Raw genomic sequence first — 12,740 nt, 5'->3', positions numbered from 1 at the left:
AATAACTAGTAAGTTATTTCTGTAGCTGTAAAAGACATTACAGTGCATTTGATATATAATTACCGCCTTTTTTTTCATGTTGGTGTTTTTTCCTCTAGCAATGAAGTGTATTTCCTTTGTGTGTGTATTGTGTAGATGAATCCAAGGGGAGAATGTGAGTAACCTCCACCGCAGTAGTTGTGCTTTTGCTAAGTGGGTGTTTAGGCTTTTTTCTGGGATAAATTCAGTTAAAAGCAGTGTCCACTGTAGTCATTTGAGCATCCTCCTGTGCCACTGTGAGAATTCTTTTCAGAGAGCAACAGCTTCAATCCTGATTTGTTTTCTGTACCTTTGGTTATTACTGGGGAAAGGGGCTAGTATAGTGTCAAGACATAACATGCAGTAACTATACCCATAGTTGTTGATAATGGATCTCCTTGGAAAATACTACCACTTCTGAGTAGTTGTTTTTATTAAAACAAAACAACTGGGAGTTCTAGATTGTATGGTGCTGTGCATGAAAGTAGCATTGCAAGCTAGAATAGTAAGCACTGTGAAAAAAAAACCAACAAAACCCCCCACAATAAACTCCAAAAAAAGCAGAAAAGTTAAGAAAAATCCACATTGTATCTGATACAGATTCTAGTAAGAAGTGTCTCTTGTTCCCCCCCCCGCCAATAAAAATTAGTTCTATTGTAACAGAAATTGAAACATATTTACTTTTCTATGAGATAAATAAAGCAGGAAAATGTCATCTTACAAATTCATTTGTCAGCCATGATACATCGCTCTCGTCTGCAGTGACTGTGTTGCAGACCAGATGTCTTTTTACTCGACTATACAGTCTGTCATCTTGTTCTGCTGCTCGTGTGATTTTTGGTTTATTCTTTGTAAAGCAGCTGTGTCAGTTACCGTGGCCTGGGCAGGAGGAGGGATCCCTTCCCTTCATCCACTGGGAGGGACCAGCTGCTCCTTCCCTGACAATCACACCCGCCTGGGCACTGGTACAGTTGGCACTGGGGGATGTCGGCGCAAAGCTCGGGAGGTCCAGCTGACTGCCAGAAGGATGTTTACTAACGAAGGGCTGGCAGTGGCTTGTAGGCAGAGGAACTTGCTCTCTCCTATTAATGGTATCTTGCAAGGAGAGGATTTGAAAAGTAAGATGCTTGCGCTGAACTTCAAGAATTCAAGGTAGGATGAGACCTAAATGAATGCAACTACTCTTATTTCTTTGCATGATACTTTTTCGACCCCTGGACTAGCATTTAATTACATGACTGGCTTGTGAAGTTGTACTACTACTTGTCAGACTCTTCTGGAGTTGTATTTGCTATTACAGGAGAAACTGAACCAAATGACAAGCTGAGATTTAGCCAATGTGTAGTGATATTTTGCATAATGTAAGTAATAGTGCACAGTTTTCTGTGTTTAAGGTGTTGGCTGCACAGAAATAAGTCAAAAATAGGTAAATTACGTTTGTCATTCCACCTAAGGAAGAAAATAATTGATTTTAGTTTGACATATGCATAGTTTTTGAAATACTGGTAATATGAGTCTGTTCTCAAGTGCAGTAGTTCTGCTGTGAAACAAGCGTGTTATCCACAGTATTCTTAGAAATTTAACGAAGTCAGAGAACTGATCATATTAAAATAATATTTTCCTCATCTCTGAGTGCTATAGGCTTCAGTTTTTCTCTTTGAATAAGAGAAGCTCACTTTTTTGTGGATTTCTAGCTGTCCTATTTAATCTTGTAGTATATTGCAAACTTCTGTTGAGAAGGCATATATTCACTGTGAAATACAACTTTTATTTTGGCATTATTGCCAACCAGGAATAGAACATGGGTAATGAAGAGAAAAAGAAAAATAGTTTTAAAAGTAGTTATGGTGAAGAATAAATACACCAACCCCTTTACTAGCAATAAAAAGTAAGCTAAATAAGTAGGGATTTTTTAAAATATTGCAGTTTTGTCCCTGTACGAGAGACTCCAACTTTAATGTCCAAGAGTACCTACACCCCCTTAAGTCATTTAATAAGTATGCCAGTGAACATCAGAAAAAAATTGTGACTGGAGAACTAGAGAGAACTGGAAGAGTGCCTTGACTTGAGCAATTCATATTGCTTTAAAAGTCTGCAGTTTTAGTTTGCTTTGTATGTTTGTATTTGTGGTGTTTGGGTTTTTTGTTTGTTTGTTTGTTTAGGTTGACCATGACCTCCCTGGGCAGCCTGTTCCAGTGCTCTGCCACCTCAGTGTTAAGTTCTTTCTCGTGTTGAGGTGGAACTTCTTGTGCTTTAGTTTATGGCCATTGCTACTTGCCCTGTATTGGTCACCACTGAAAAGGGTCTGGCACCATCCTCTTGACACCTACCTTTGACATATTTATATGTATTAATGAGATCCCCTCTCGGTCTTCTCTTCCCCACACTAAACAGGCCCAGCTGCCCCAGCCTCTCCTCAAAAGAGATGCCCCAGACCCCTCGTCGTCTTTGTGGCCTCCGCTGCACTTTCTCCAGTAGCTCCTTGTCTTTCTTGTATTGAGGAGCCCAGAACCAGACAAAGCACTGCAGATGTGGCCTCACTAGGGCAGAGTAGAGGGGGAGGATCACCTCCCTTGACCTGCTGGCCACAGTCTTCCTGATGCACCCCAGGATGTCATTGGCCCTCCTGGCTGCAAGGCCACACTGCCGGCTCATGATCAGATTGTCACCCAATAAGCCTCCAGGTCCTTCTCTGCAGAGCTGCCCTCTAGTAGGTCAGCCCCCAGCCTTTGCAGGTACTTGGGGTTATTCCTCCCCAGGTGCAGGACCCTACACTTGCCCTTGTTGAACCTCATTAGGTTTCTCTCTGCCCAACTCTGCAGCCTAACAAGGTCCCACTTAATGGCAGCACAGCCTTCAGGTGTATCAGCCACTGCCCCCAGTTTCACATCATCAGCCATCAAATGGCCTCAGGTTGTGCTGGGAGAGGTTTAGATTGCATATTAGGAAATATTTTGTCATGGAGAAGGTTGTCAGGGATTGGAAGAGACAGCCCAGAGAAGTGGTCAGTCACCAGATGGTGACCTTCAATGACCATTGCTGGAGGTATTGAAAAGAAGTGTAGATGTGGCACTTGGGGACATGGTTTAGTGGTGGGCTTGGCAGTGCTGGGTTAACGGTTGGACTTGGGGATCTTGAGGGTCTTTTCCAACCTAAATGGTTCTGTGATTCTGTGCTGTATGGTTTGCAGCAGTTGATTCCAGTGGAGCCCAGTGGATGTCTCTGGACTACCCTAGTTTCAGTGTAGGGGAACCCCATCTAGGAAAAGTCATCTCAAGAAGAGTCCATTAAATGCCGTGTTCACGGTGCCCAGCTTCCTCACTGTTTATGGAGGGGCCTTTGCCTAGGGATGTGTAGGGAATGGTCAAGTTCAGCAGCTTCCTGTTGGGTGCACACAGACAATGGAATAATGTAGTATTTGGAAGAGATCGGTTACTATCTAAAATGCAGTAGAGTTGTATCTGCAAGTACTTCTGCTGCTTTTCCATTCATCTCTGGCCTGAACTGCTAATTATAAGGTCTTGGGGGCTGTTTTGTTTTGCACTTAGGAATACTATGAACATGCAGCTTAAGACATTAATTTACTTCCTATTGCTTTAGAAATAAACAAGCATTTGTGCCCAGGGTTTAATGCTGATTTAAATGCTGATACGCTGCTGTGCTGCTGTTTTTGTTGCGGTCTTTCTGACTAGATGGTAGCAGAGAGAGGAATTTTATTACATCAGCCAAACATGTGCTGGTAGGATCACTTTGTTGTTTTTCTTATCCATGTTGTTAGAAACAAGGGCAGCTCTATAGAGACAAATTTTACAGGTAATGGGCTTCTGCTTACTGCTCTTTCATATGCAAATTTCCTAAAGACACAAGAAATGTTCTGCTTTTGGGTATATAAATGGCTGTTTTACATGGCTGGAGGAACTCCATGATTGCTGTTGGGAAGAAAAATCACTGCAACCACCACCACAGATGGGGATCTGCTTTGTGTAATACCACAGTCCTTTAAAAAAAAAAAATCGGTGGCTTTTTTAGCTAAATATCAAAATTGAGCTTAGACTCGCTATTGTCATTGCTGAATTTGCTGCGTGGGGCTGCAGTGCTTTGTGCATGGCCTTGCTGCTGGGATGTACAGGCTCTCTTGTTCCAAGTTCCCTTCCCCATCTTCACCACCGCACATCCCCACCCCCCACTGCTTGGAAAGGCAAACGAACCAAAGCACTCTTCCCCATTCCTAATAACAGCTCACTGTTTCATTATTGATTCTAATGCAGTAACTTTTCTAGGAAGGCTTTTTTTACTTTGCTTGTTTACTGCGAATGCCTGAGCCACCCTCTGGAACACTGCTTTTTTCCTACACATTTATTGATGTCTGCATGCCAGCCAAGCACACACGCTTGTCTCTTAAGATCCCAGGCATTTTTTACTTTTTTGTTTGTTTTTCTCTGTGTGTGCCCGCTCTCCTGTCTCCCCCTCACCCCTTTTTTTTAATTTATCAGGAGCTTCTTAGCATTATTTCCTCTCCTGAATTGCATGGTTTAGTCATTGCCACGCAGGTCACGTTGGCAAACTAAAATTTCAGTTCTGCTCTATTCCCAACGGGCTGTAACTAGTACTCTGTTTGTCCTATTAATCCAAATCAGTTTATATAGGCCTTCTGAAACCAAACCAAAACAGGAAAACCAGCATTCAGAGGTGCTCAAGATATTTTGCCATGAAACATATCAAGAATTCAATTAGAATTTGCTCTCCAAGAATATTTTGGAAGCAAATAGCCTGTTCTGTTTTGGTTTGGGTTTTTTAACCAGTTGTTACCCATCTTTATAGTATTATGCATATTTTTCCTGACACTGTATAGGTTAGTTGGTTTATAAGCTTCTTGTGTAATGCCCAGATTGATTTCTCCATTTTGGATGATTTTGCTGAGGTGTGAATGTTTCTGAGATATTTCAATTCTCCAACGTGTTCAAAACCAGAACAATGTTTCAGTTCTTGCTTTTCTTCATTATATTTTTCGGCTGTAGGTGTTTATAGCAGTATTGAGGTTTGCAGGATAATAGGAGTTTGCTTATCTGCTGTGTTGCCAGTTCAGCAGGTGTGATTACCACTAATCTGGTGAATTTTAATTTCCACAAGTGATCTGCTGTGTTTACAGTATATTCCTAAGGGTAACATTGAAAACCAGAAGTTTTAATACGTAAGTCCATAACCTGTTAACTTACTAGACATAATTGTCCTGTAAATGAGTGTTCCAAAAATACATGTCGGTGGAGACATTTCTCTTATTTTTGTCATCTTTTATGTCTGTTCCAGACAAGTTGGGACTTTGCTTCTGCCTACCAGGATTTTTGTGTTACATGTATTTTTGTCTCCTCAGTTACCACATTTCTCTGGCAAATAGTGTCCTTTGCACTCCTTGAAGGAGAGGAAGAGTTGTATGTCCAAAGCTAGTTCAGACTTCGTGGCAGTCAGAGCTGGATTGCCAGCTTTGAGACCACATTGGAACAAGTCAGGGGAGTGGAAAAAATGCCATAGATGTGTGATTGCACAAGCATGAGCAAATAGTTTCTTGGAGCCTGAACGTCTATGAATGAACCACCTGAACGTGCTATTGCAGGCGTCTCCTTTCTAACACAATACCTGTGTAGAACCAGTACTTTGATCTTTACTGTAACCTGTGGTTAGGGTTAATGAAACATGGCAAGATACATTTATTTTCTGGAGTGACCATTCCTCATCTTGTAAAGCAGAAAGGCTTCTTTTACACATGAAGAGTTTTCTTTGGTCCTCAGCCCTACAATGGCAATATATTTTGCCTGGCACAAATTATTTAAAACCTCTTCCTGGTACAAATATTACCTTTTTTTTTTTTTTTTTCCAACCTGAGGAGATACCATGGAGTGAGAACAGTTTGAGGTATGGAGTTTTAGACTTCCTTGATGGCTAGCAAACCCAAACTGGTTTTTGGAGATTAGATCTACGTTTATATGCAGATGAGGTGGTTTAAGACTTTGCATTGAAATTCAGAGATGAAGCTGTGTAGAACCCAGCAGTTAAATGTGGATTTTGGGTAGCCTTAGGGTTGGACTGTATTTCTTGGTGTTGTTTTGTGAAGAGATGAAGGACTGTCTATACTGTTATAGGTACCTCAAAGATGAGGTTTTCTGCACAACCTGGTTGGATGTTGATACAATATTTATTACAAGCTATTTGGCTTCTGAAAAGTCAAAATTACTCATTCAATTTCCCTGACCATTTTCAAAAGCTGCTTTTAAACAAATGGTGGATGTATGTATTCAAATGCTGACAATGCAGATTTACCTTTTGGTTCTCACGGTTGTGTGTGGTAGTTCAAGACAAAATAAGAATTCATCTTTCATTTTAGTTGAAAAAGATGTAGAGTAAAATATACAAAGGCAGAAACCTTAAATGAATATGTGTGGTCAGTCTAAAGAGCCTATATTTGAGCTTTCTGGCAGTTTGCTTTGTGAGCATTTGCAATTCTGCAGGTTGATTATCAGTTCATGACTGAGGAAAGTGGAAGTCTTGTTAAAGTCTTCCTTAAAGAAAAGCAGTACTGAGAATTGGGTTGATGGTGGTGGCAGATCTTAATGGGTGCTAAATGAAGATGTAGGAAGCAAATTTATCATCATCCAGCCAAAACCCCCATTCTAGGTGCCGTGTGGACAGATTTGTTCCTCGTAGGAAAAAGCGACCCTCATGTTTGCTTCCCTTTGCACTGTCTTGTCTTTGCTCTCTGTAACAAACTTGTTACTCCTTTCTGTTCCACCAAGTTAGGAGTTTTGAACACCATCCCCAGATATCTATGAACAATGATTATAATCACACCCATTGCCTCTACATGTGCATCAGGACTCCTTCATGCTGGGCAGCTGTTGTTCTGTGCTATTGCACTAAAAAATTATGTTGAAGTAGGCTCTTCAGTCGCAAGGGCAAAATGGATGGTGGGTCTGCACTTGAGATGTTGAAGTTGTCTGTGCTTTTTGTGTACAGAAATAGAAAAGAAGAAAATTGATGAAACTTGAACTGTGGTTTGGAGAAGTACTGCACATTATTTTCAGCTGTGGTGGGATTCAATACTTTGATTTACAGGCTGTATTTTTCAGAGGTGGCGGAAGAAATGTTTGTAGCATGGAAATATTTTGTTATAGTACTACGAGTAATTTTTGGAAATTTTGTGGTTATTAATTAAAGCATTAGAAAATGCAATGAAAGGGTTATCTTCTAGACATAAGCTTCTACACTAGTAAGTCAAGAAAAGAATAGGCTATTTACAGAAATCAAAAGCAGTACTTTATTTCCTTATTTGAACCAAGTGAAGTTCAAAAAGTTGATAGAACTAAAGGTCATTTTCATTTAAGTTAATACTAAATAAGAAATATGTGCATTATTAGTCTTTAGCAGACATCTTTCCTCCATCCCTGCAGCATAGGTCAAAAGTATCACTGTTATTTAATTGTTGTCCTTTTACACTGAATATAAAACATTAACCTTCAGGAGGGTACAAACCACAGGAAATCTATTCTATCAGCACTTGCTATTATGTGTCATTATCATGAATAATTTGTGGGAAATGAACCTGCAAAGAAGACTGATAGTCCCTGTTTTATATCTTTTATCTTTCTGACTAACCAGTTACTAAAGTTCTTCATATTTGTTGAAGCATAAAGAATTTTTGTTTGCAGGGATTTCAAGGCATTAAGGTCAGATTGAGCATAAAATAGCATTTCTAATGTTGCAAATAACAAAAGAATTGTATCTGTAACTGTCATCTGATTTGAGTTCAGAGAACAGGAAAAACATGTCCTGAATTAGGATAGCAAGCCTTTTCTTTTCTTTTCTTTTTTTTTCTTTCTTTTTCTTTCTTGTTTTTTTTTTTTATTCTTAGAGGTGTTAAAGCAGAAAAATAACTGCACTGAATTCTCAGATTTGGACACTACCTGTGAACTGAGACACCTCTGTAAGCATCTCTTCAACATGTGGAAACAAACCAGTATTTCATTAGATTGGCCTCTGCACTCTTATATTCATCTAAGAAAGGGAAGTTTAAACTTTTAGGTGATAACATTAGGTTCCTTGAGATAAGTTTTAAATTATTTCAGTGTGAAAGAAAAGAAAAGCAAAGCACACACCAAAAGTCATCCTGAAATAATCGTGTGACCTTGCAAATTTTGGCCTGAAATAGCTCCTGTTTTAGCCAGATGACCAGCTGTTTAACAAGAGGGAAACATAGTATGGGAATAGGCACTTTTATTACTAGGGCAGCATACTGAATTTGTTTCAAGCCCTCTCTTACAGACGATATTCCCCAAACGAGGGTGTGCTAGTTCAGTCTGTCAGGGAGAGCTCATGGCATCCTTTTCAGCAACACAGCTTCCTTGTGCATGATTTTCTTTGTGTGTACATAGCTGTTTTGTTTGGTGGTGGTTGGAATGGCAGGAAGTAGTTGTGTTCCTCGCCTCCCCTCCTGCTGATGTTTTTGTCTACAAAGAGAATTTTTTATTCCCGCTCAGTTCTAAGCACAAATGGATGTGTATCTAGCCAGTAACAGCTCTTTATTGTTTCCTTTGAAGGCCACACAATGTCCTTTTGAATAGTGCATATCGATGATCATCTTCAGAATATCAGTATTAACTACATGGCTAGGGAATCTGAAATTAAGGAAAGAAATAAGGGACCTAATGTGGAGGGAAATAGCAGGTGTGGAATTTACTGATAGTAATGGACTTCTGTGATTCATTATAACAAGAAGACTTTAATTTCATTTTTCTAAGATAGTTGTGGTGGAGATGTGTGCTGGTGTCCCATTATAATCTGCAAAGAAAGAAGTTGATTCCTGTTTCACTGCTAAGCTGCTGATGTAATACCAGTACAGTGCCTGGAGAGACACTTGTGACTGTAATTATGAAGCAGATAATTACCTAGCTGCTTATTTAAATAACACCCTTTTGGAACTAGATGCACAGCTTGGACCTGTAATAGTTATTGTGAAAATGAGCGTGTCTCATCCAGCTTCTGCCTGTCTATACTTTTTTTTCTTCACAAATGTTTTGATAGCTCTAGTAGTACTACCCATACATTATCATACCCTAACTTGTGTTAATGATTAGTGTGCATGTTGTGTTTTTCTTGCAGTGTCTGTTTTTGAGCTTTGTAAGTTGTTGGTATTTTCTGTAGCATAATTTATGATCACTTTTCCAACAGCTTCCACTAACAGTAGGAAAACTTTAAAATATTTTGAAGCGTAGAAGTTACTTCTTGGACTAACTCCTGTGAAGCTTCTTCAGAATCTCTTGCATTCATCTTGTGGGATTCTCAGATAAATTTATCAGAAAAGTGAAGAACTTGGTGAATGGCTTTATTTCAGAGATGCTGAAATAGATCAGCCTCACTTATGCTCATGGGGAAATGTGCAGCCATCTGACAGCCAGTGGAAGAAAACAAAGGGCTTTCAAAGTAAGGATGCTTGTGCTTTGCCTTCACTGCTTGCTCCGTTGCTCTTCTGTTGGAGACACTTCTGCTTCTACCACTAAGAGAAAAGGATAATGTGTGTTACAAGAGCAGTGTTTTGATTGTCACTGTCTTTGTGCATGTCTGAAATCTATTCATTGAGTGTCTTATTTTAGTTTTGGTCCATACATAGCACAGCTGCCATTAATTCACATTTGTATCTCCAGAAGATGGGTACAGTAGATTGAACTGCTTCAACCCTCCTGATAAACTGTGTGCCTGTCCTAGTGAGGCCGCATTAGTCTGCTCTTGCTTAGTCTGCTCTTTCAGAATAAATTCTGACTTCTTCCTCAGCTCAAAAAAGCCAAAGACTCAACAGCTGGAATGTCCAGCTCACAAATTTGCTATGAAGAATGTGCCTGCTTGGACCTGCTGGGGGAAGTAACTCATCAGGATGATGATGTAAAGAACGTGTGGCTGCAGCAGGCTGAACATGCCGGAAGAGGGAATATGAGGCAGGGAAGAGCCTCCTGTCCTGAGAACTCATTTCTGTCCTTGCCTCTTCCACAAAACTCCTCTTGAGGTTTTTGGGATTGCCCTCTAATTGCAGCCTCTGTGTACTAGGTGTTTAGCTTTGAGATCACAAGCTGAGAGGAGGAGGACATCAGCTGGTCTCTAAGGGACACAAGGCAAGCAAGCAGAAAGATTCAAGCATTGGAAGACAGCATGCAGGATTAGTTGCTCCCCAAAGTATCCTAAACTAGATATCCAACTTATTAGACATCACCAGTTTTAGCATAAGGGGGTGAGTGTGTTCATTGTGTGTATATTGAGGCTGTTAACATGCCTGTGCTGTGGGGCAGGTTTGTGAAAATAAGTTGGTTTATTGGTTGTGAGTCATTCTGATCTGGCAGCGATGAGTGGGACAGAAGAATCCATGAGGAAATTCATTGCTGGGTGTGCAGAGCAGCCTTTCAGTCCGTGTTGCAGTAACTAAGGTGTATCTGAGGGATGAAGTAACAAAATACTGAACAGCTGCTTATGAAGCATCTTCTGGGAGAGGCAGGAGGCTCTTTGGGGACTGTAGGAAGTGAGTGTGCAATTTAAGACTGTACTGTAATGCGTGTGCAGAGCCAGGCCAAATTCAAGCCCTACAAGCAATTACGAGACAGGTGTTCCTTAACTTGTGAGTTTGCTTCTCTTAATTGCTGTGCAGGGTGCTTGATTGTCATGTGCTGTAAACAAGCAGCTGTGAACAGGTGACTGCTACTGAAAATACTGGAATCATTTCATTTTTGGCATTAAGGAGAATGCAGGCCTTAATGCTGAACTCAAGTCATGTGTAGTGGTTGCAACTGACTGTGAAGACCATGCACATGAATTCACTCAGTAGAATAGGAAAGTCCTTTCTTCTGCATCTTTTTTGTTTGTAGGAAAAGGTTTAGGTGTACTGCTTTCTCTTTTGCAGGCCTAAAGCTAAACAAAGAAAACCTCAGTCAAAATATTTATACAGGAAAAAGTAGCGACATACCTGTTCTTTCCCTGTTCACTTTCACATGTCTAAGACTTGGGCCTAATGTTGGAGCTCCCAGAGCCCACAACTCTCTTCCTTGTATATCCATAAGTAATCTGTACAATGATGAGAGAGAGTATCATTGTATTTGAATTGGCAAAAATAACTCACAGAAGTTCTTTCAGCGTTCAGGTACAATATATTTCAGATGATGATGCATGGAGCTCATACTTGCCTTTTTTCTAATAGGACAGGAATACAGTAGGATTCAACTCTGGAATAATTCCACAAGTAGTAACTACTCCAAATTTATGTATCGTGTACATTCAGGTTGATCTGCAGTGGAACTGAGGGTAGACTTTCCATGATTCTGAAGACTAAGCAGAAAATACTGCCAGATAAAGCAGGTCCAGAGGGCAGGTAATATCATTAAAGAAAAGAATCGTATATTGTAAAGATCTCCAAGTGTAAATATCAGTATTACTACCCCTGTCTTCGCTTTGTACAATGCAACATGGACTCTGTATCTGTGAAAAATATCAAGGAAGTGAATATTTTATTGTAAAGGGCGTTCCCAAAGCAATGTCTTCTGGGAAGGTTTTCTTGAGCATTGCTGGGGTGTCTTTGGGACAGTAACCTGAAATTCCTTGGGCATTGTGGTGCTTTGGTGTGGTGTTTGGTTTTTGGGTTGGCTTTCTTTTTGGGGGTGGATGGGGGGTGGATTCTAACTCAATTAAGTACACACAGGGAATATATTGATTTTTGTGGTGTTTTTTGATTACTTCTGGAAAAAAAAAACAACAAAATTCATTCTCCCCTCCTCTCTGCCCCATCTTTTACATTGAGGTTTAATACTTGATCATACTATGGAAATAGACAGGAAGGGACCATGGCTGTATTAAGAAAGTGAGAGTATTTCAATTGTTCTCTGCATTTGTCATCCCTCTGGGTTAAAACTGCCCCAGTGGAGGTAAATAGATCTCATCTTGGAGATGCTGTCCCAGTAGACTCCCGTTACACGAGGAAAATAATGTGTAACAGTTATTTGGACTTCTCTGACTGTAAGATAATTGCCCCACCTACAGCTACAACTATGTGGCTAAACAAGTGCAAATACCTGTTCTAGTGTGTGCTTAGGCTGAAGACAACAATAGGATTCAAAAGAGAAATTGTCCACACTAGCAAAAGTCTGCAGCAGTGGTGGTTTGAATGACAATATCGTTTTGGGTGTTGGATTTAGAGTTCTCAGCATCTTGTTAATCATAAAAAGAAATATAAAACATTATCTTTAAAAGATTTTATGAAAAAGAAAATGCAGGGTTTTTTTCTTGCTGCTTAGACAGTGAAGCTTTGGCTCTTTGAGCTCACTTGTGGTATTCTGTTAGTTTACGTGTTGTTACAGCAAGAGAAGAATTCCCAAACTGAGAAGTTGGAAAATGCTTTGGGTTTCTGGAGGAGACACCTCCATTTTTAGCTGTATGATTCATGTTGATTTGAAGTCTTACCTGTGTTATTTTTTAGGGACGATACACTAAAAGACAACTGCAGTTCTGTCTCATTTTTCTTCAAATGTAAAAAGCCAATGCACATTTCCAGCATGGGCTGACAGTTTCTAGCTTGTACATTGGTGCGGGGTTTTTGATGACTTCTCATTTCATAAATTCTTTTTTTCCATAGTACCAAAATGATCAGTAGCAATTAGTTCCTAGTTTTTCTTCTGTGTTAGTAAAATGCTGTTTTATGA

General features: G+C 40.0%; 1 protein-coding gene across 9 annotated transcripts in view; it reads left to right on the top strand.

The window, feature by feature from the left end:
- The window catches only part of WDFY3 (WD repeat and FYVE domain containing 3), a 166,096-nt gene that overhangs the window by 38,605 nt on the left and 114,751 nt on the right, over window positions 1–12,740 (top strand). For 7 of the 9 annotated variants that reach the window (XM_064651755.1, XM_064651753.1, XM_064651749.1 and 4 more), the window contains exon 1: window positions 1,055–1,170. The exons of the other annotated variants lie outside the window; for them this stretch is intronic. In XM_064651755.1, coding sequence (XP_064507825.1) covers window positions 1,142–1,170 — 29 coding nt within the window. In that variant the 5' untranslated portion in view covers window positions 1,055–1,141. Of the gene's footprint in view, window positions 1–1,054; window positions 1,171–12,740 lie in introns of those variants that run through there. 9 annotated transcript variants of the gene reach the window in all.

Source organism: Pseudopipra pipra, chromosome 4 (assembly GCF_036250125.1).
Source record: "Pseudopipra pipra isolate bDixPip1 chromosome 4, bDixPip1.hap1, whole genome shotgun sequence".
Classification (NCBI taxonomy): Eukaryota; Metazoa; Chordata; class Aves; order Passeriformes; family Pipridae; genus Pseudopipra; species Pseudopipra pipra.
The sequence above is the reverse complement of the archived record's forward strand: the minus strand, read 5'-3'. Positions and strand labels throughout refer to the sequence as shown.